This window comes from Poromitra crassiceps, assembly GCF_964638095.1.
Source record: "Poromitra crassiceps genome assembly, chromosome: 4".
NCBI classification, from domain to species: domain Eukaryota; kingdom Metazoa; phylum Chordata; class Actinopteri; order Beryciformes; family Melamphaidae; genus Poromitra; species Poromitra crassiceps.
This window is the reverse complement of record NC_139626.1, coordinates 25,907,737-25,929,904: the sequence shown is the minus strand read 5'-3', so window position 1 is coordinate 25,929,904 and position 22,168 is coordinate 25,907,737. Positions and strand designations below refer to the sequence as shown.

Sequence of the window (22,168 nt, the reverse complement as noted above, 5' to 3'; positions counted from 1 at the left end):
GATAGGAGGCCAGGGGCCAGTTAATAAACAAACTATATACATTTTTCTGTAGCCGATTGGAGGTTTTTGGAGTGTCAGCCGGAGTTTAGTCTGACAATGTTGTGCACACATAGTACATACAGTACATAGGTAGGTGCCTGGGTAGCGAGCAGACGGTGGTATTTGACAATTTAGCTGGAGCTCAGTCAAACTTTATTTCAGGTTAGTTTTTATTGTGAATTAGATTCTAATTCACAATGAAAGTTAACGTGAAATTATTAGAAAATGGTCTACGCATTGAGTATCACTGCCTTAGGTCTTCTAGTTTTTTCTGATAACAGGATCTCCACTGTAGCTTTAAAAATGACCCTGCTACAATCGGGAGTGTTGGCAGACCACTCGCGGCCCACCTGCAGTACCTCCACGGCCCACAGTTTGGGAATCACTGGTCTAGAAAGCTAGAAGATCCACTTGTGGACAATTCAGTTGAAAATAATATCACTGCAAAAACTCCCCACTCAAATAGATGCATGCACATGCTTTGGAAATGAGTCAAGTATCTGCTATCAGGCCATTTAGGCTGCACAAGTGGTTGGATTTCATTAGCAGCAGATGTAAAAGGCTGTGTGGAGCTCTTCTAGATATAAACGGTTGTGTGGAGCTGTTCTAACTTGGCCTTTCTTTCTTTCTTTCTTGCTCTCTCTCTCCTTCTCTCTATCTCTCTCTCTCCCCAACCTAGCTCTCTGTTATTCCAAGGTGTCCCTCTTGTGAGTGAGATTTAAAAGCTGCAATGAGAAATCATCATTCCCTGTCTCCACTTCTCCCCAATCACTCCTGTCTCCTTGCTGGAGTCCCTGTTGAAAGCTAGCGAGTCAATCACTCCTGTCTCCTTGCTGGAGTCCCTGTGTTGAAAGCTAGTGAGTCAGCGTCTCCAGCAGGAAAGAGTACGAGTGAGATCAGGACAGCTGATGAAGGCTTTGCAGACAAAATGTGTTCACGTTGACCTCTCAGACAACTCTTTGATATTCCTATTCCAATTCCAAAGTCCTGACTCCTGACTAGACACTATTTATTTATTTATTGTTGAGTTGAGTTGGTGTTTATTTATTTATTCATAAAAACTCCATTGCCAGCCTCTCTGTTGGAGGTCTGCCCCTCTCCCCTGGGCCTCGGTGGGCTGAGTTTGTTTGCAGACAGGCTGTCACAGCTGACACAAGGAATCTTCAAGAAGTGTGGAATTTTCAAATGGAAAATGGGTAGAAAGTCTGCAGCTGACTGAGAAGTAGACTGCCCCCCCCCCCCGCCCCCCCCCCCCCCCCCCCCCCCACCTCTCTCTCTCGCTGGACGTTTCCCACTTTGGAGTCAACAGCAGATCACTATGTTGTTGTTGTTTTTTAGCAATCTTCACTCTTAATTTGAATTGTGGTACCCTCCATTCGCATCATGGTTTACAAATCAGTTCCTAACGTGGACAGTACGAGGTACAGTGGCGCAGTGGTGTCGCCTCACAGCAAGAAGGTCCTGGGTTTGATTCCCGCCTGGGACACTGTGGGGTGCTGAGGGTATGTGCCTATTCCCATGTTCTCAGTGCCTACGGCCTAGGTGGGGTTGTCAAAAGGGCCTTTCTGTGTGGAGTTTGCATGTGCTCCCCCCGTGCTCCCCTGGTTTGCTCCAGATAGGAACCCCCCACTAAAAAACATGCAAAAAAACAAAAAAAAACATGGACAGTACGTCAGATGGACTGAGGGTCCAGTGAGGCAATATTTAGCCAAAAGGCAACTCCCTTGGGAGGACTTTGCGTTATTGTGTAAAATACCCAGGGTGCTCGTGTCTCTTATTTGAGTCTTTACTGTATGTACTCAGGGTGGGTTGACTTCACATACAACACCCTGCTTTTTACAATCTTTGACTTGCACAGCCTGAAGCCCAGTGCAACCACAGTCTTCCTCTGTCGACCACTGAGGAACTCCACTGGGGCATTTGGGGGGGTGGGGGTGGGGGGGGGGGGTGTTCACTGCCTTGCTTAATTGTACCTGATTGGTCCTTTTGAATTAGAATTTTTTTCCACAGTTAGTCAGTGGGACATCAGCAGTGTTTCTTTCCCAAACCCGGTTCTCTAACCTTTACGCTACGGCCGCCCCTTTCTCTGCCTCTATAGGAAGTGGAGAAGATGGAGGAGGAAAGCAGCGGTCGCCATGCCAATGACAGGGTAAACCATCAGCCAATCAGCAGTGAGGAGGAGGGAACCTCTACCAGGTGGGCGGGCTCAAAGAGATGTTCAATTACAACTGAGTTCACTTCTAACTGAATTTGACAGGATAGCAGAATTGCCGTATTTCTCAATTATGCAAACTGCATTGCATTTGCAGGAAGCTACAAGATAGGTAATTGATGTTTGAGTCCTAATTGAGTGTATAACATCGTTCGGTATCTGCAGTCTTATGTTGCTCCGGTCATACTGTGAATTTTGTGGACTACGGACTATGGTACACTACATGTGGTACAATACAAATGCAGAGATTGGATTGATTAGAGCTTTAACCAATTCTCTCTCTCACTCACTCACACACACACACACACACACACACACACACACACACACACACACACAGTACACGCAGACTGAAAGGCTTGTGGAAGAATGGAGCAAACAAATAATTAAGGGGCAATTGAAAGGCGGTCTAATAACTGTAAACACTTGCAAAGATGAACCAGATAAACCTGCGGAGCTTGCCTCTAATACCACGCACACACAAACGCACGCACACACACACAAACGCACGCACGCACACACACAAATAACACACAAACGCACGCACGCACACACACAAATGCACATACACACACACGCTCAGGGCTATCTGGTAGCCATGACGATGCAAACCAGGTTGAAGCTAATAGTTGCAGCAATGAGAACCAGACTGTACTTAGCCCTCTAAAAAATCTGGACTGAGTGTGTGTGTGCGCGCGCGCGTCTGTGTGCACACTCAGTGTTTGTCACTGGGTTATTATCAGCTGTAGTTGTATCTGGCTGTATCCATCTATCTATCCATTAATTATGTCCCTGTGTGTGTGTGTGTGTGTGTGTGTGTGTGTGTGTGTGTGTGTGTGTGTGTGTGTGTGTGTGTGTGTGTGTGCTTCCTAGAAATACTAAACAAATAATTCCGTCCATTCCCACCCTCTTCTATCAATGTGGAATTTGAACTGGCCCACAGACTATTCCTGGTTTTATCCTAAAAGGCAGACACGATACTGATATCCATATCTTCTGCTATTTGCAGCCGAACACTGCCACCATGATATATGATATATCAGTGAATTCAGGGTGGCTATCTACTCTTGGGACCTTTAGTTGACATGATCAATCAAAATAACTGTTTTCCCTGTACCTCTCTCTCATACCCATTTCTGCCGATCCCCCAGCTTCCCAAAGACTTCTACATGGGAGAAGATGGAAGAGAAGGAGACCAGCCTCCCAAATACTTCTACATGGGAGAAGATGGAAGAGAAGGAGACCAGAGATGACCCTTCATGGAGGGAGCAGCGGGAGCATGCTGCCACTGTGGAGGAAGAGGGGAAGGTTAGTTTTGCTATATGGGGTTTGGGAAAAACAAGGGCCTTTGTATTCTAAAAGTTTCATACCAAAGGCCTATGAAACCCTAATGAAAAATAAAATGGTCCCGATATTCATTACTCAATAAATCCAAAATACCATTAAGTGCCTCCTGACAAAAAAAATCTGTTCATTTAAAGATTGCTAATCAATAATATTTTATATAGTGAATTTTAGGGTAGATATTGAATGGTACAAGATATCCCCATTAGGATAAAATGTTTCAATTAGACATATGAGTCAGATGGTCATTCTATTTTCTTTGAAATCTTACCTCTCTATCTTGGTCTCATGGGTTTGTCTTTAGAAAAGATCACATACTTGTCTTGCATGTTTTAAACAGTTTACCACATCATGCAGGCAAATTCTCCAACTGATACTCCTCTTTAACTTGAACCTTTAACTTGCTTTCGTTGTTAGTTGTTTCAAGTTGATGTGTAGATGGTTGATGAATGAATTGGTGTATGGTGGAGGGCGGACCTTCCATTGAAAAATAAATAATTCCCTAACTGCAATGGTAACCCCATCATCACCCCAAAGCATCCTTACCTCCCGAAAAACAGTCTTTTTCCTGCATAGAGGAACACATGCACGCATGCACGCACACACACACACACACACACGCACGCACGCACGCACACACACGCACGCACGCACACACACACATGCGCGCGCGCTCACACGCACACACATTCTCACCAGCACACTGGTGTGTTTTTTCATTTAAACAGACCATACTTTCACTGCCGGCTGACCTCAACCCTATCCACTCATCTCTTCTCCCCCTCCATCCACTCTCCCCTCTAACCTCTGACCTCTCAGTAGGACCTCTGCTGTTGGCCCAACCCATCTAAGTGATAGCACACTCACACCAAAGGGGCATGCCTGATTTGGGTCAATACACATTGGTGTTACTTTTCAAACACAACATAATAGGGTTTAATTTTATTTATTTATTTATTTATGTTTTTTTTTCCTTGTTTTTTTTCCGTTCATTTATTCGTTCATTTATTCGTTCATTTATTCATTATTACTGCATATTAGTGTATTCAATTTGAGGAAAACAATGTTACATGAAATCCATCACCCATACTTGATTACATTCTCAAAAGTGAGAGCTTTTTGTTTTTCAGTAACAAGTTTTGCTTTCGTGTCAGTCTGAGGTCGCTGAGAGATGACACATGGTCTGTATCTGTATCATGAGAGACTACACATGGTCTGTATCTGTATCATGAGAGACTACACATGCTCTGTATCTGTATCATGACAGACTACACATGGTCTGTATCTTGTACTACACATGGTCTGTATCTTGTACTAGGCACAGGTTTTTCTTAACAGTACAAAGCCTTATATATGTGGATGTGTACAGCTCTGCTGTCCACCTGTATCCGCTCACTCTCTCTTCCTTTCACTTTCTAGTTGGCATCTCATGGTTTCACGTGTTGACTCTTGATTTATTTATTTGCGCTCCTTGGTTTCCTCGTCACCTTTGTTCTCCAATTCTCAGGCCGTCACTCTTCTATTTCTTTCTTTCTTTGTAATCCCTGCTTTTAAGTTCTTTCTACCCCCCTCCATCTGACGCACTAAGCCCCGGTCTCCCCTCAATATAGATAAAGGCAGTGGGTCACCGTTTCGGAATGCATTTAGTCACTCAACAGTAGCAGCAGCAGCAGTAGGAATAGGTGTGTGTGTGTGTGTGTGTGTGTGTGTGTGTGTGTGTGTGTGTGTGTGTGTGTGTGTGTGTGTGTGTGTGTGTGTGTGTGTGTGTGTGTGTGTGTGTGTGTGTGTGTGTGTGTGTGTGTGTGTGTGTGTGTGTGTGTGTGTTCTGGAAGCACTGCACAGGGACTGTTTGGCCCTGGGGCAAGGAGAATAGAAAAAGCATTATATATATAGCCCCGCCCCCTATAACTCTGATACAAACAATGGGAAAAGGCGGTTTTGGGGTTGGAAACTGCAGAGGCGTTAGATTGGGACAAAAAAGTCTTATCTATGTGAGGTCATCATTGTTTATAGTCTATATACTAATGTCATAAACTAGGAAGCAGGGGAATATAGATTAAAAAGTGGTGTTGCAATTTTAACATTTGTTAGACATGTAAATTAATCTCTCTCTCTCTCTCTCTCTCTCTTGACTAGTCCACTAGTCGCCTCTTCGACCGAACTTCGACCGGTCTCAGCAAGACCAGAGAATCCTCTCCCCCTCCCTCGGTCCCCTGCCAGCCCGCCTCGCTGCAGCGCCAGGACTCGGGGCCTCGTGGCATCAAGGGGATCCTGAAGAAAAGCCGCTCCACCAGCGTGGAGTCGGACCACAGCGAGGGCTCCGCGCCCGACTTCACACCCGCCCGGCAAAGCAGCGTCACCCTCAGCCACCCTGAGAGTGAGGAGGAGCAGGAAGAGGACGATGAGCAGGAGGACGACGGCGAGGAGAGAGAGGAAGATGAGGAAATGCTAACTGAGGATAGCATCGACGGAGGGGGCTTCAGCACCCACCGACAGCAGAGGGGAGGCAGTAGCAGCAGCAGCAGCAGCGGCGGCGGCAGAGGGAGTTTGGAGGAGATGCGAAGCCCCTCGCCTGACGAGAGTTTGGAGGACTCCCAGTCGCTGGAGCAAACCCCCACAGTGTCTGAGGACGGGGAGGAGCTGGAGAGCAGCCTGGAAGGAAGCATGGACTCCTCAATCAAACAGAAGTGAGTGGACGGACGCATCCATGCATACAGCTTGCATACTGATAAAGGCCAATATACTGATCATGGGTATCCCTTCACACTAGACTATATGACTATTAGCCTAGGTAAACCCAGCCCCCACGTGACCTGCTCTCTCAGTTCCCAGTCACTAGCGTGTAGCATAGTGACTGAGAACAGGTCTGAGAGCAGGTCACGTGGGGGATGGGTTTACCCAGGCTATATGACTATAGTGTTGGGATATTGTAATTCTTCCTGGCTGACTTTTGCAGTCATATTAAATACACTTTAATTACCAGCAACTGAAAACCGATGTTTTTTTATTCCTTTTTGACAGGCTTTTGCTCTATTGTGGCCCTAATGAACCCTTTACAAAAGTGTTTAAAATGGTCAATTACATATTAAAAATAAACTCAAGCAGGCTAGCTGGAAGTAACGTGTCTATCCCCTGCTTTCCTTCTAGACTGACAGAGTTGACCAGTGGAGAAGGGGAGTGGAAAAGCAAGCTGAAGAAACCCAAGACCACCGAGCTGGTCCAGAAGTCCTTGGCCGATCGCTTTAACAAGCTGCAAGATGCTGGAGAAAGCTGGAGAAAGAAGGTAGCTTGGGGAACAGCGTGGGGTTAAAGAAGTTACCCCTGCTACTGTTAGTTACTTAGTTGGGAGGAATAACAGATGTTTGCAAGAGCAAAATCAATACGATCATTTGGTTGGGTCATTGTTTTCTCTATGATAGTTGGGTAAAGGGGTATCCCTTTTTTGTTTTTGAGAAACCGGCACTGTTGAGGAAATGCTGCCATATGTTGAGGCTTCCCTTCAGCTTTGTGCATGACCAAATTATTTGAGTAATTCCTGGTTGTGGATGAGAACTTGGCAGTGGAGACATTTGGATCTGGACACTCTTCTTCCTGCGCTGAATCAGCTTGTTTGCCCCGAGTCCCTGCCAAGAGGAGATGGAGGGGCAGAGGACGCGTGGGAGGTTAGGGCCAGAGGTGGAGCAGATTTGGGAGTGGCACTGCCAAATCCAGAGATCCAGGGCTTAGCTAGCCTCCCTCTGCCCCTTGTCAAAATAAAACCCTACACCAGTGGTTCTCAAACTGCTTTGGCTTCAGTAAGTAAGTAAGTAAAAGTTTATTTATATAGCACCTTTCAAGACCATGTACCAGTACCCCCCTTTCCCTGATTTCGGAATCCAAGTACCCCTTTTAACCAAGTACAACATTTTGCTTAGAAAACTATAGCAGAATGCAATGAATGAATGCAGAATATAACATTGCAAAATAAGAACGGGAGTGAAAGAGTTGCCCCCTGAGCAGATTTATTTTAACTTTTCATTTTCATGATTTATTCTTACATTTGTCCATTTTCCCCTTTCTCTCAAGTACCCCCTGTAGTACGTCCACGTACTCCGTACCCCAGTCTGGGAGCCACTGCCCCTGTTTGTATATCTAAATGTAAACATCCCAATCACGCGGCTTTGCATAGTTCAACTCACTATGGTTATGATAGAAGCGTGGAAGTAAAGCAGCCGAGACAAACATGTTTTGTAATGGCCGACTGTGTGGCGAGAGGGGCTGCATGCTGGTTACCATAACTGCACTACGACCAGTACAGGTAGAGAATGGTACTGGTGCAGTAGAAATGTGTGGCGCATGGAACCCTAGCAAAAGCTAGGGTTTATTGAAGCTATGTCATGTTTATTTATACAGATCATCTCTTGTAGATCAGTGAGCCCCTTGAGTGTTTTCTGGTTTTGGCTCATCCTCAGTCCAAAGATGAGCTAACCTTGGAACAAATCCACTCTTTAGTCTGGAAAAAGGCTAAGCATGTGCAGACAGCAAAAAAAAAAAAAAAAAAATCTAAGAAATCCCACTCAATTGAAATGTGAAATCTGTGTGGTCTGTCTCCATTATGATAAATCCACACTAAATCCATAAATGCAGTGTAGTTCCACTCACAGCACAGAAACGGCATCTTAGGCACTGACACACATGAACGAAGGCCTAACTGCCATCCAGAAAGTCTGTGGATTTCTTCCTGAATCGACCTAAAGTTATTGCAGTGAATTGGTCTGGAAGCCACTGTAGCTGCTACTGTAGCTCTGTGGGAAGCCATGTCAGATCACAGCTGTAGATAGGACATGGTCTGGTCAAACTGTTTGAGAGGAGGCCATGTTGGCATCGGCTATGGGGCATTTACTTTGCACATAACTATTGTTGCCACATCTCTATTTCTCACTTATGAAACGTCAATTGGTTTCATGTTTAGCAACAGGAAGAGTAAGTTGTCATTTGGTCTCATACAATGCCAAGCCAGAGCAGATGTTGTTGCTCTTTGGTTGATGTCTGGGAGAACAGGGAATGGAGGCGGACCATGCATGGTACACTCCTCTCCCACCAGCCCCTCCCACCATGGTATACGCCTCTCCCGCCAGCCCCTCCCACCATGCTACATGCCTCTCCCGCCAGCCCCAGATGTTTCCTGTTAGGCCTCCTAAGCTTTTTCTTTACGTAACTCTTGTGTGTCATTGAAGCGAGGCCCTGTTTGAAATGTGTTTGCCATTGTCTTATAAATGAGCAATCACTTTGTTTACAGGCTGAGGTAGAGCATTTGTCAGTCAATTCAAGTCAAGTCAAGTCAAGTTTATTTATATAGCCCTAATTCACAAGCATGTCTCAGAGGGCTTCACAGAAAGTATGTCTAGCTGATTCTAGCTAACACACAGTAACAAGAATATACAGAATAAAGATAACATTTGAACAATTGATAATATAGAAAATATAGAAATGAAGAGAGAGCAGAGGAGAGAGCAGGAGAAGGGGGAAGAGCAGGGGGAATGTGAGAGGGTGATGGGGTGGGGAGGGAATGGGAGATGTTGGAGGGTATAGGAGGTGGGGAAGGAGCAAGAGGAGAGAGCAGGAGAGGGGGAGGGGTGTGGGGGAGAAGAGAGCAGGGGGAGGGAGGAGGTGGGGAGAGAATGAGAAATATAGACGCACATCTTGCAAACGGACATATGTCAATTTCTAAGCAACCAAACTATGCCTACCGTAAAATACCAATTATTAGCCCGGGCGTTAATTGACAAAATATGTAGCCAGACCCCGCGTCAATATGGGACCTGCGGCAGTTTGGGACCTGCTTTAATTATTTTTGTACAAAAATATTGCTCAGCAAAGATTGTAAATAGTATGAAATTGTTTATTTAAACCATTTATTTTAATGAGTTGGCTACAGCACCCCACACGATTGCTTGTCTATGGGGAGAGCCGCGCCTCCCTCTCAGCGCAGCAGAGCACATTGCATGCCAGTTCTGGCCTGTACATGAAATCAAATAAAATTTGAGCTGAACTGTGACCTACCGGTATTTACCACTAAACTTTCTCCGCTGAAGGTGAGAGAACATGATCATCATGTGAGCAGATTATTTGTTGCATGCGCTGCCTCCTCCGCTGGCTGCATGCCTGCCTCCTCCGCTGTTCATCACTCATGGAGCAGCACCCTCTTCAGTAGCGCACATGTGAAAGTGCGGTGAAATACCAATTAGAAGCGGACTTCTATGCCCGCTGGCAGGGAAATATACCATAGGCACATTTCTCAAAATAATTATTACACCAGAGATGTCGGTTTTTGTGTATAAAAATCTTCAGGAAATGCCTACACAATTTTCAGAATCATCAGATGTTGAGGGAAAACGAATTTTGATCAGCAAGTTTCGTGCATGTGTTTTTTTCCCTCGTTGTTCCCGTTTCCTCGTTGTTCGTATTCTTCATCCGATTTTTCTTCTTCGTTGTGTTTGGGAGATGCATTCAACAGGATGTCGCAAAGGTAAAAAGAAAACATTGAAAAAACTAACCGGGCGTCAAATTGGGACCTGCTTTTATGTACAAAATATGTATCCAGACCCCGCTTATATATGGGACCCGCGGCAATTTGGAAGTCGGCTTCTAATTGGTATTTTACGGTAATTTAATTGGCTGCAAGCCTTTAGTAATGAGTCCTTTTGCCAGATAAGCACATGTTCACATATAGAGCTTATGGGTGCCTTGCTTTAGGGAAGAGTGGGTGCCATGCTTTGAATAGTGGCGAAATACTAAGAGCATGGGTGCCATGCTTTAAATAGTGGCGGAATATTGCCATGCTATGTCATGCTTTAAATAGTGGCGGAATTTTGGAGAGGATAGAGTGGGTGCCATGCTTTGGAGTAAAATGTGTACTATGCTTTAGAGTAGTGGGGGAAAGGGGGAAGGGGAAGAACACCGGGAAGAGGAGAAAGCAGGAGAGTGGAGGAGGGAGGGAGAGCGGGGGGATGTGAGGGAGGAGAGGGGGGAGGTGGGGAGAAAATAGGAAATGTGGAGGAGGAGAGAACAGAGGAGGAGAGATGAGGGTGCAGGGGAGGGAGAGCCAGGGTAGAGGTAGGGTCTAGGGTTGGGGGAGGGGAGGGAGTAGGATACGGGCCCGGATTAGGGCGAGGGTGGGGAGAAATGGGAAATGTGGAGGAGGAGAGAACAGAGAAGGAGAGGTGGGAGGGTGCAGGGGAGGGAGAGCAGGGGGAATGTGAGAGGGAGGAGAGGGCAGAGAGGAGGAGAGAACAGAGAAGGAGAGGTGGGAGGGTGCAGGGGAAGGAGAACAGCGGGAATGTGAGAGAGGGGAGAGGACAGAGAGGAGGAGAGAACAGAGAAGGAGAGGTGGAAGGGTACAGGGGAGGCAGAGTAGAGGTAGGGTCTAGGGTGGAGGGAGGGAGTAGGATACGGGCCCGGATTAGGGCGAGGGTGGGGAGAAAATGGGAAATGTGGAGGAGGAGAGAACAGAGAAGGAGAGGTGGGAGGGTGCAGGGGAAGGAGAGCAGGGGGAATGTGAGAGAGGGGAGAGGACAGAGAGGAGGAGAGAGGCAGAGAAGGAGAGGTGGGAGGGTGCAGGGGAAGGAGAGCAGGGGGAATGTGAGAGAGGGGAGAGCAGGAAGTGGCAGGGATTCAGGAAAATAGGGGAGAAGAGGAGAAGGAGCAGAGGGGGGGAGAAGGAGGAGAGAGCAGGAGAAGGGAGGGGGGGGCGGTGGGATGTGGGGGAGGAAAGAGCATGGAAAGAGAGGAGAACAGGAAGGGGGAAGAAGGGAAGAAGCGGGGGAAGGGGGAAAGAGAGAGGGGGGGGGAAAAGATCAGACAACTGACTACTCTAAGCATTAACCAGAGCTAACTGGGACATAGTATCTAGCTAATCTACAGCCTAATCTGGCCTATCCTACTCTGCTCTAGTCTGATTTTAGCCTGAACACTATAACAGGTCAGCCTTAGGCTGTAGCTAATCTATTGCCTACCTAAGCTGTTCTAAACCAACCGGCAGCCCTCGACCAGTGATGAAGAGCACCGATGCCCCCCGACCCGGCCCCCGCCCACATAAGGCGTGGGAGGGAAGGCCAGGCCGGGACACAGCGGCGCCCCCTCACCCCCAGTGAACGCAGGAAAACCTTTCCACCATATGGTGGCAATCCACACATGGATCGCCACATGGATTGCAATTCAAAATGTTCATTAGCTAATGCTAACTTGTAACTGAATTATAGCAGTAGACAAAACCTGCTGCTTTGTTGGTCTAAATCCACTTTTGACTTGTAACATTACACTGGGAATTTTAGGAGTGTACTCCCCGACTCAGTGGAGATCTGCTTGACATCTCTCCACAGGGCCAAAGAGTCAAAACACAGTCAATGTATCTGGACTATTGAGTCCCAGGAAATGTCTTGAAGATCATGAACTTAAGGGTTGAGCATTAAGGGCCAAACCCTGAGGAGCAGTGCTGGCCATATGACACTGTTTAAATTAGAGGTCGACCGATTAATCGGCCGGCCGATTAATTGGGGCCGATTATTGGCATTTTTAATTAATCGGCATCGGCCTGCAAAAAAAAAAAAAAAAAAAAATTGGCAGGCCAGGCCAGGCCACCGGGCATTTGCCCAACGTGCCCGATTATGCAGTCCGCCACTGAATGTGAGTCTTCTCATGCACCCATGAGCCTACTGTAACGTTACGTTTCCTCAGTCACCACCATCTTCTGCAAACACACTTCTCCCATCAAATGACAGCAAATCTAAACAGTTACATTATTATTATTATTATTATTGTTAATGTATAGAACAGTGCATGAATGAGTTCTCTGACATACTGCTCTCTCGCTATAGCCTACCAGTCACTACTGAAATCTATACCGCATAACCCAATGTATTTTTCTATTTAATAAAAAGAATAATCAAAAACATGTTACTGTACTGGCTAAGATAACATCTTATATTAGATGTAGGCCTACAGTATAATGTTATATTCGATTTTCAATGTGCATGAATGGATAATGGAAATCTAGGCTACTAGATTTCTTTAAAAAAAACTACCAACAGAAGAATATTGCACATTTTTTGGGGGCGCTACCCACGCGTTTAGCTGTGTGTTTCTCATTCCACGAATGCACAATCCTTACAAGTTGTACCCCGTTGTAAAGGTGACTAATCAGGCTTTCCAACTATATAAAATACAATACCAATTGGTATTATTAAAGGGGAGAAATAATCGAGCAAAATAACGTTTCCAAACTTTTTTTGAGGAGTTTATTTTAATCGTATTTTATCGAATGAAAAAAATAATAATAATCGGCATTATATATCGGCCATCGGCCGCCCTGCTTTCTAAAGATCGGCATCGGCATCGGCCATTGAAAAAGCAATATCGGTCGACCTCTAGTTTAAATAGAGAGTCAGTGAACGTCACTTCCTGCTTCAGCACTGCACCAGAGATCTTCCGCAATTTATTTTTCCCATAGACATTTCGTAAAATGCTTTTACTTGGTCAAACCAAATGGTTCAGCTATATTTAGAACCGGGAGAGACCATAGAACGTTTCACTCGGACCAAAACAAAAAAAAAAACATAGAAAAAACCCTTTTCTTTAACCCAATTTTTTTTTATGTTTTGCTCCAAGTAAAATGTTATGTGATCTCTCCTGTTTCTAAATATATCTGTACCGTTTGGTTTGAACAAGTAAAACTCTTTTTATAAGCATTTTACGAAATGTCTATGGGAAAATAAATGGCGGATGAAAATCTCTGGTACAGTGCTGAAGCAGGAAGTGACGTTCCACTTTGGCTCTCTATAGCCTCTCAGCATTTTAAAAGGACATGGCATGATTTGGTGAAAGGTTCAAGCACCAACAGGGGGGGAAATCCATCCTTATTATACTGTATATATTCTTGAGTTTTAAACTCTTATTTTTCTTAAAACAAATGGGTGGGGGAGCCAGTGGAGTGAGATATTTTACTTGTTTCCAATGAAATTGTGAAGCTAGTTTCATGTGCTAATAAATTTGAATGATTCATTCATCGTTCATTCAATGCATTCAATTTGCCGTGTTTGCAGTCCCCTCATAGTGTTATAGACAGACAATTGCTTTCTCTTTCCCTCCTTTACCCCTATAGACCCTTCCCACGGGGGCCATTTTGTGTCGAAAAGGCAGGGTAAACACAGGTGCAAGCAAAACACTAATGAGGGTTTCAAACTTCCATGATCAGTGTTGGGCAAGTTACTTTCAAAATGTAATATATTACATATTACTAGTTACTTTCATTTGAAAGTAATAAGTTACTTTACAATATTACTTTCTGTGTAGAGTAACTCGTTACTTATTACACTACTTTTGCATTACTTTTACCAAAACAACAGCAGCAGAATGACATCGCCGCCCCGGAACATCCCGAAAAATAATTTCAACCACCTTGAAGTCAGTGTAAACAATCCAAAATTCTAAATGTTATTCTTTTCCTTTGTTATTGTCATCTATAGTGGTTATTTGCATAAAAACACACAGTTTGATTAGGAAATGATTGTATCTTTTTTAAATATGTGCTTTAATTGAATAAAATGTAACTCAATTTGTAACTTGAGTTACTTGACAAAGTAACTGGTATAATATTACTGAAATCCTATAAGTAATAAGTTATATTACTGAGTTACTGCTAAAAGTAATATATTACATGTAATATGTTACTTTTGTAATGAGTTACCCCCAACACTGTCCATGATTGGAATTTGGAAACCCTCATTAGTGTTTTGCTTCCACCTGTGTTTATTCTGCCTTTTCGACACAAAATGGCCCCCGTGAAAAGGGTCTATTCTTCCAAGCTCTTCAAATGTCTGCCATCGCTTCTTTGATCTCCCATGCAGAAATGGCCCTGGCTCCAGCTGTGGGATAGATGCCTGTAGCTGTCTTTCTGTCTTCTCCGTTTCCCTCACTTAATTTTCCTTTCCTCTTCCTCCTCTTCCTCCTCCATTCACCCTTCTCTCCAGTTTCCCCTGTCTTCACCTCCGGGCTCTACCCCTCTCTTTGACTTTGACACCTGCCTGTCAGCCTTTCCCAGTTGCTTCAGGTGAGTGTGGCTGTCTGTTCTTTTACTGTCTTGTTGCCGTTTCTCTCTACCTGCGTTCTGGATAATCTCTCGCACTCAAGATTGCCGCCGAGGAGTCGGAGCTGTCAACGCACTTGCTCGCGCTACTCGAATGCGGTGTCTTGGCCCTCACTTGGTAGATGCAGTGTCTGTGGTTTGGCCGAGGTGCTGCCTACACAGTACAGTAAGGCAGAGGTGCTGCCTACACAGTACAGTAAGGCAGAGGTGCTGCCTACACAGTACAGTAGAGGTGCTGCCTACACAGTACAGTAAGGCAGGGTGCTGCCTACACAGTACAGTAAGGCAGAGGTGCTGCCTACACAGTAGAGTAAGGCAGAGGTGCTGCCTACACAGTACAGTAAGGCAGAGGTGCTGCCTACACAGTACAGTAAGGCTGAGGTGCTGCCTACACAGTACAGTAAGGCAGAGGTGCTGCCTACACAGTAGAGTAAGGCAGAGGTGCTGCCTACACAGTACAGTAAGGCTGAGGTGCTGCCTACACAGTACAGTAAGGCAGAGGTGCTGCCTGCCTACACAGTACAGTAAGGCAGAGGTGCTGCCTAGACAGTACAGTAAGGCAGAGGTGCTGCCTACACAGTACAGTAAGGCAGAGGTGCTGCCTACACAGTACAGTAAGGCAGAGGTGCTGCCTACACAGTACAGTAAGGCAGGGTGCTGCCTACACAGTACAGTAAGGCAGAGGTGCTGCCTACACAGTACAGTAAGGCAGGGTGCTGCCTACACAGTACAGTAAGGCAGAGGTGCTGCCTACACAGTACAGTAAGGCAGAGGTGCTGCCTACACAGTACAGTAAGGCAGAGGTGCTGCCTACACAGTACAGTAAGGCAGAGGTGCTGCCTACACAGTACAGTAAGGCAGGGTGCTGCCTACACAGTACAGTAAGGCAGGGTGCTGCCTACACAGTACAGTAAGGCAGAGGTGCTGCCTACACAGTACAGTAAGGCAGAGGTGCTGCCTACACAGTACAGTAAGGCAGGGTGCTGCCTACACAGTACAGTAAGGCAGAGGTGCTGCCTACACAGTACAGTAAGGCTGAGGTGCTGCCTACACAGTACAGTAAGGCAGAGGTGCTGCCTACACAGTACAGTAAGGCAGAGGTGCTGCCTACACAGTACAGTAAGGCAGAGGTGCTGCCTACACAGTACAGTAAGGCAGAGGTGCTGCCTACACAGTACAGTAAGGCAGAGGTGCTGCCTACACAGTACAGTAAGGCAGAGGTGCTGCCTACACAGTACAGTAAGGCAGAGGTGCTGCCTACACAGTACAGTAAGGCAGAGGTGCTGCCTACACAGTACAGTAAGGCAGAGGTGCTGCCTACACAGTACAGTAAGGCTGAGGTGCTGCCTACACAGTACAGTAAGGCAGAGGTGCTGCCTACACAGTACAGTAAGGCAGAGGTGCTGCCTACACAGTACAGTAAGGCTGAGGTGCTGCCTACACAGTACAGTAAGGCAGAGGTGCTGCCTACACAGTACAGTAAGGCAGAGGTGCTGCCTACACAGTACAGTAAGGCAGAGGTGCTGCCTACACAGTACAGTAAGGCAGAGGTGCTGCCTACACAGTACAGTAAGGCAGGGCAGAGAGGAATGCTTTCCTGTGGGGGGTTGAGGCCCAGGCCCTTTCCTTCCCTCCCTTCTCTCTGGGGTCCTGTCAGGCCAAAGAATTTCCCCTCTCTGATTGAGTCCAGAGAAGGCCTGCTGGCAACAAGGCCCTGGCCATGTGCACGTGTGCAAGCATGCTTTATTGTTATAGGATCCAAATTTATTGTGATGATTTGGACAGATATTGCAGTTGCATTATGACTCAAAATGAATCAATATTTTCCAGTGTGATTCTTAAGTATTCGTCATCTTTTGGTCGGGTTTAAAGGTGCAATAAGTAATGTAAAATAAATACTGTTCCACTCCACAAAATGATCATTATTTATTTCTCGGGGGCTTATGGGCTTATTGATAAAATACCAATGACTCAACTATCATGTAGCCAGGTGAGATTTCTTCTTGCACTTTCATGCGTCTATTGAACAGTTCCCCACACATTGGCCTTTTTCAACACAGCTACTGTATGCTCTCTATTTCCAAAGATACTGCATCCTTTCATATTGTGATCAACATGAGTTCACGATATTGCTCTGCCAGTGTGTAAGTGTTATATGCCAGTATTTCTCTGAGCTTTTGTCCAATCAAAACTCTTTGTTTTTTTTACCGCGCACAATACAATGTGGTTGACAATAATCTATTACCACTTGAACTTTTGCCTGTGTATGCCTTGTGCCTTTGTGTGTATGAGGGTGTGTGCTTGTGTGAGTATACATGGATGTGTTTGTTTGTGTGTGTTTTGGTGTGTGCTAGAGGGAGCGTGCTTGAGGGAAAACGACAGTGTTTTTCCGTGTGAGGAGAACATGCACGGCTGTTTGCACATTGCAGCATGTTTTTATGTTCATATGGGACAAGCAGCACTTTGGATTCCTCAGGCCTGTTATTAACATTTTAGCTCTTCAAAGGAAGCCAGTTATCATAGCAGTGGAATTTCCAGCTTCTTCCCTTGTACTGTGTGACTGTAGCATTAGAGACATACATTATGTAGGTAGACAGACATACAGACAGACAGACAGACAGACAGACAGACAGACACAGTCGATAGATAGATAGATAGATAGATGATAGATAGATAGATGATAGATAGATAGATAGATAGATAGATAGATAGATAGATAGATAGATACTGTAGATAGATAGATGATAGATAGATATATAGATGATAGATAGGTAGCAAGCATGCAAGCAAGCATGCATGCATGTATGCATGCATCCAGGCTTGAAATTAGTTCATAGGTAGGTGTTGAGTGTCTTTTTTTTGTTATAGCCAAGCTCTCTCGTAAAGAAAAATGTACTCACTAAAATTACAAGCAACTAAGTTTAGATGTAAAGCAGTTAGTTTTTTTCATACATAATTATGTCAAATCTGTTGTAATTTTCTGAGTATATTTTCTGACTATTGGGGAGAAAAAAGAAAGAAAGAATACTCCTTACCAAGCCAGGCAGTTATGGGGAGTGCGAGTGCATGATCATATGCCTGTCATTTTACATTAATCGCCTGCAGACTGCCCTGGTATTGCTCAAATGTGCCAGGCCAGCACACCCACTCACACATGCAAGCATTTACTGGGTATACACGCGCACACGCACAAGCACACGCACACTCACGCACACACACATTGATACACACACACACTGCACTGGCCCAATATTTGAGAGTTGATCTTCTCCTTTATTGTTGTTGTTTTTCTGTCCTTTACAAGCCTTTGTGACAGACTTGTTTGTTCAATTTCAATACATTTGACTTGACTTGGCTGTTGTGACGCTGACTTGTTTATCCATCTTTTGCACACTTCCAGTCATTTGCCGTTTTCCACATTTTCTCTATGGCTTATTGTGTTCCCTAATCAAGTGAAAAATGCCTGCTTCACGCTGTTTGTCTTGTTGCATCCAAGCGGTGTGCAACACACTGATGACAGGAAGTCTCCACTCATACTGGATTACACCACATCAACTACTCATTAGCAATGAAGCAATACGGGGTGGCAGCAATAAATAAAAAAAGTCCCAGCCAGAGCCATCTAATGCATCACACAAATTTAGGAGTGGAATATCATTCATTACTATGAAAGGGCTCCTGGGGTCTGGTGGGACCTGGGGGCCCCAGTAAAGCTGTGTTAATTCATTTTTAATGGTGGAGCTCAGGTGCAGAAACGGCAGCTGGAGTAAATCATGAAGGAAAGGCTCTACAGAAGGCTGGTTGATGGATGGTCTGAGTAGTATACAGTACATCTGGGTTTTTTGTGTTTTTCTATAGGGACTGAACATAGATCATGTTTTTGGTCGTAAGGATGAGTTTTTAATGGCATAGTAGAAGCTGCAGTGGAAGTAGTTGTTTTTAGGATGAGCAGCACAGTATATCCACGCTCTTCCAGAAATGATGAGAATGTCATGGAATCCTAATGGTGTAATTTCTTCCTGTGTCTTTGCCTCCTACTCTTTCTCCCCCATTTCTCACAGCCTCTCTGGCCCTGATGCAACCCTCTTGGCCTGGCTTTAAGTCCTGTCTGGCCCTGATGCAACCCTTATGGCCTGGCTTTAAGTCCTGTCTGGCCCTGATGCAACCCTCCTGGCCTGGCTTTAAGTCCTGTCTGGCCCTGATGCAACCCTCCTGGCCTGGCTTTAAGTCCTGTCTGGCCCTGATGCAACCCTTCTGGCCTGGCTTTAAGTCCTGTCTGGCCCTGATGCAACCCTCTTGGCCTGGCTTTAAGTCCTGTCCGGCCCTGATGCAACCTTCCTGGCCTGGCTTTAAGTCCTCTCTGGCCTTGATGCAACCCTCCTGGCCTGGCTTTAAGTCCTGTCTGGCCCTGATGCAACCCTCCTGGCCTGGCTTTAAGTCCTGTCTGGCCCTGATGCAACCCTTCTGGCCTGGCTTTAAGTCATGTCTGGCCCTGATGCAACCCTCTTGGCCTGGCTTTAAGTCCTGTCTGGCCCTGATGCAACCCTCCTGGCCTGGCTTTAAGTCCTCTCTGGCCCTGATGCAACCCTCCTGGCCTGGCTTTAAGTCCTGTCTGGCCCTGATGCAACCCTCCTGGCCTGGCTTTAAGTCCTCTCTGGCCCTGATGCAACCCTCTTGGCCTGGCTTTAAGTCCTGTCTGGCCCTGATGCAACCCTTATGGCCTGGCTTTAAGTCCTGTCTGGTCCTGATGCAACCCTTATGGCCTGGCTTTAAGTCCTCTCTGGCCCTGATGCAACCCTCCTGGCCTGGCTTTAAGTCCTGTCTGGCCCTGATGCAACCCTTCTGGCCTGGCTTTAAGTCCTCTCTGGCCCTGATGCAACCCTCTTGGCCTGCCTTTAAGTCCTGTCTGGCCCTGATGCAACCCTTATGGCCTGGCTTTAAGTCCTCTCTGGCCCTGATGCAACCCTCCTGGCCTGGCTTTAAGTCCTGTCTGGACCTGATGCAACCCTCTTGGCCTGGCTTTAAGTCCTCTCTGGCCCTGATGCAACCCTCTTGGCCTGGCTTTAAGTCCTGTCTGGCCCTGATGCAACCCTTATGGCCTGGCTTTAAGTCCTCTGGCCCTGATGCAACCCTCCTGGCCTGGCTTTAAGTCCTCTCTGGCCCTGATGCAACCCTTCTGGCCTGGCTTTAAGTCCTCTCTGGCCCTGATGCAACCCTTATGGCCTTGCTTTAAGTCCTGTCTGGCCCTGATGCAACCCTTCTGGCCTGGCTTTAAGTCCTGTCTGGCCCTGATGCAACCCTTCTGGCCTGGCTTTAAGTCCTGTCTGGCCCTGATGCAACCCTTCTGGCCTGGCTTTAAGTCCTGTCTGGCCCTGATGCAACCCTTCTGCCCTGGCTTTAAGTCCTGTCTGGCCCTGATGCAACCCTTCTGGCCTGGCTTTAAGTCCTGTCTGGCCCTGATGCAACCATTCAAGTCCTGTCTGGCCCTGATGCAACCCTTCTGGCTTGGCTTTAAGTCCTGTCTGGCCCTGATGCAACCCTTCTGGCCTGGCTTTAAGTCCTGTCTGGCCCTGATGCAACCCTCCTGGCCTGGCTTTAAGTCCTGTCTGGCCCTGATGCAACCCTCTTGGCCTGGCTTTAAGTCCTGTCTGGCCCTGATGCAACCCTTCTGGCCTGGCTTTAAGTCCTGTCTGGCCCTGATGCAACCCTTCTGGCCTGGCTTTAAGTCCTGTCTGGCCCTGATGCAACCCTCCTGGCCTGGCTTTAAGTCCTACTCATCCTTCCTAATGTCTTACAATGAAATCAAATGCACAGTGGAGTGGAATACTTACACTCCTTAAAACAATATAATATCAATATGGATATGATTAGTATTATTACTGTTGTTGTTGTTGTTGATAATAATACATTCAATGTGCAGGTATATAGTGCTTTTCACAGTGCTCCATGATGCTTTACATTCACAGAATAAAAACAACTTTAATGAAAATAAATACAGTAATAAGAATAAAATAGATGAGAGACATAGAAAAAAATAAGCAGAAGAATAGAAAAGATGAGTCAAAAGCAAGAGTGAAAAGGTGGGTTTTGACTTTGAGGGCTTTTTTTTGAAGGATGTTAGGGTGTTGGCCTGTCGGATGTGACTGGGGTGGGCCTTCCAGAGGGAGGGGGCGGCTGCAGCGAAGGCCCTTTGTCCTGGTGGGTTGGAGGAGGTTAGCATCTGCAGACCTGAGGCGACGTGCAGGGGTGTGGTGGTGGAGATCGGAGAGGTGAGGTGGGGGGGGGGGGGGGGGGGGGTGCAGGTTGTTGATGGGGCAGTCAGTGGAGGCCGTTGTTGTTGTTATAATGAAGTTTAATTGTTTTTGAATAAATGTGCCAACAGAAGTCCAGTGCAGATGTGGAGACCAAGATGTCCTTGGCGGAGAGGATGAAGATCCTGCAGCAGAAGGAAGAGGCCTGGAAGAACAAGGGGAAAGGAGCAGCCAATGACTCCAGCCAGTTCACAGTCGCTGGACGCATGGCCAAGAGAGGTACAGTACATCTCCTCACACTCTTCCGCTCTCTCTGTTTCCTTCTCTCTCTCTCGCGCTCTCTCTCGCACCACAATATGGGGCTTCTTTTGAAAATTCTAATGGAAAGTCCTATGTTTATTATTTGACAGAGATCAAAACTCGTACAGCTGTAATAAATCGATCTTACAATGTGCACGATACTTCAACACAATTGTATTCCTTTGAGTTCCTTTGAGTTTTCCTTCACTTTTCTGTTGTCTTTGTTTTGATGGCTTGCTTGAAGGTTCATCATGCATGCCCTAATTAAGGCACACCTTTGTATTTTGTTATTTCACATGTGGTCCTCCATTCACTCCCCATAGAAGACATCCTACTAATAAGAATGCAAACTCTGTGTGTGAGTGAGTGAGCAGAAATTGTTTTCGGCCACAGCTATGACATTTTATGTGCAATCGCGCTGAATCTTTCAGGAAGTGTAAAGAGCACCCTGCGGGTGACCTAACGGAGCTGGATTTTGTATGCCTCCACCGGCGATAGCCAGGCTGGAGGCATTATGGATTTGGGTTGTCCGTCCGTACGTCCATCCGATGTTCGTTAATGCAATAACACCTTGACGGAATTTCATAAAATTTGCCTCAAACGTCGACTTTGACTCAAGGATGAACTGATTTGATTTTGGTGGTCAAAGTTCAAGGTCACTGTGACCTCACGAACGCCATTCCCAAGTTCGTTAATGCGATATCTTAGGAACGCCTTGATGGAATTTCTTCTAATTTGTCTCCAACGTCGACTTGGATGCAAGGATGAACTGATTAGATTTTGGTGATTGAAGGTCACTGTGACCTCTCGAACGCCATTTTCAAGCTTGTTAACGCGATATCTCAGGAACGCCTTGATGGAACTTCTTTGACTCAAGGATGAACTGATTAGATTTTGGTG

The 22,168-nt window shown here is 46.0% G+C and overlaps 1 protein-coding gene across 1 annotated transcript in view; it reads left to right on the top strand.

The window, feature by feature from the left end:
• Positions 1 to 2,141: 2,141 nt before the first annotated feature.
• The window catches only part of LOC310775258 (supervillin-like), a 45,377-nt gene continuing 25,350 nt past the window's right edge, over positions 2,142 to 22,168 (top strand). Inside the window, exons 1-5 of the mRNA XM_083635385.1 lie at positions 2,142 to 2,235; positions 3,403 to 3,559; positions 5,732 to 6,282; positions 6,743 to 6,878; positions 21,100 to 21,247. Of these exons, the coding sequence (XP_083491511.1) occupies positions 2,150 to 2,235; positions 3,403 to 3,559; positions 5,732 to 6,282; positions 6,743 to 6,878; positions 21,100 to 21,247 (1,078 nt within the window). The 5' untranslated portion in view covers positions 2,142 to 2,149. The remainder of the gene's footprint in view (positions 2,236 to 3,402; positions 3,560 to 5,731; positions 6,283 to 6,742; positions 6,879 to 21,099; positions 21,248 to 22,168) is intronic.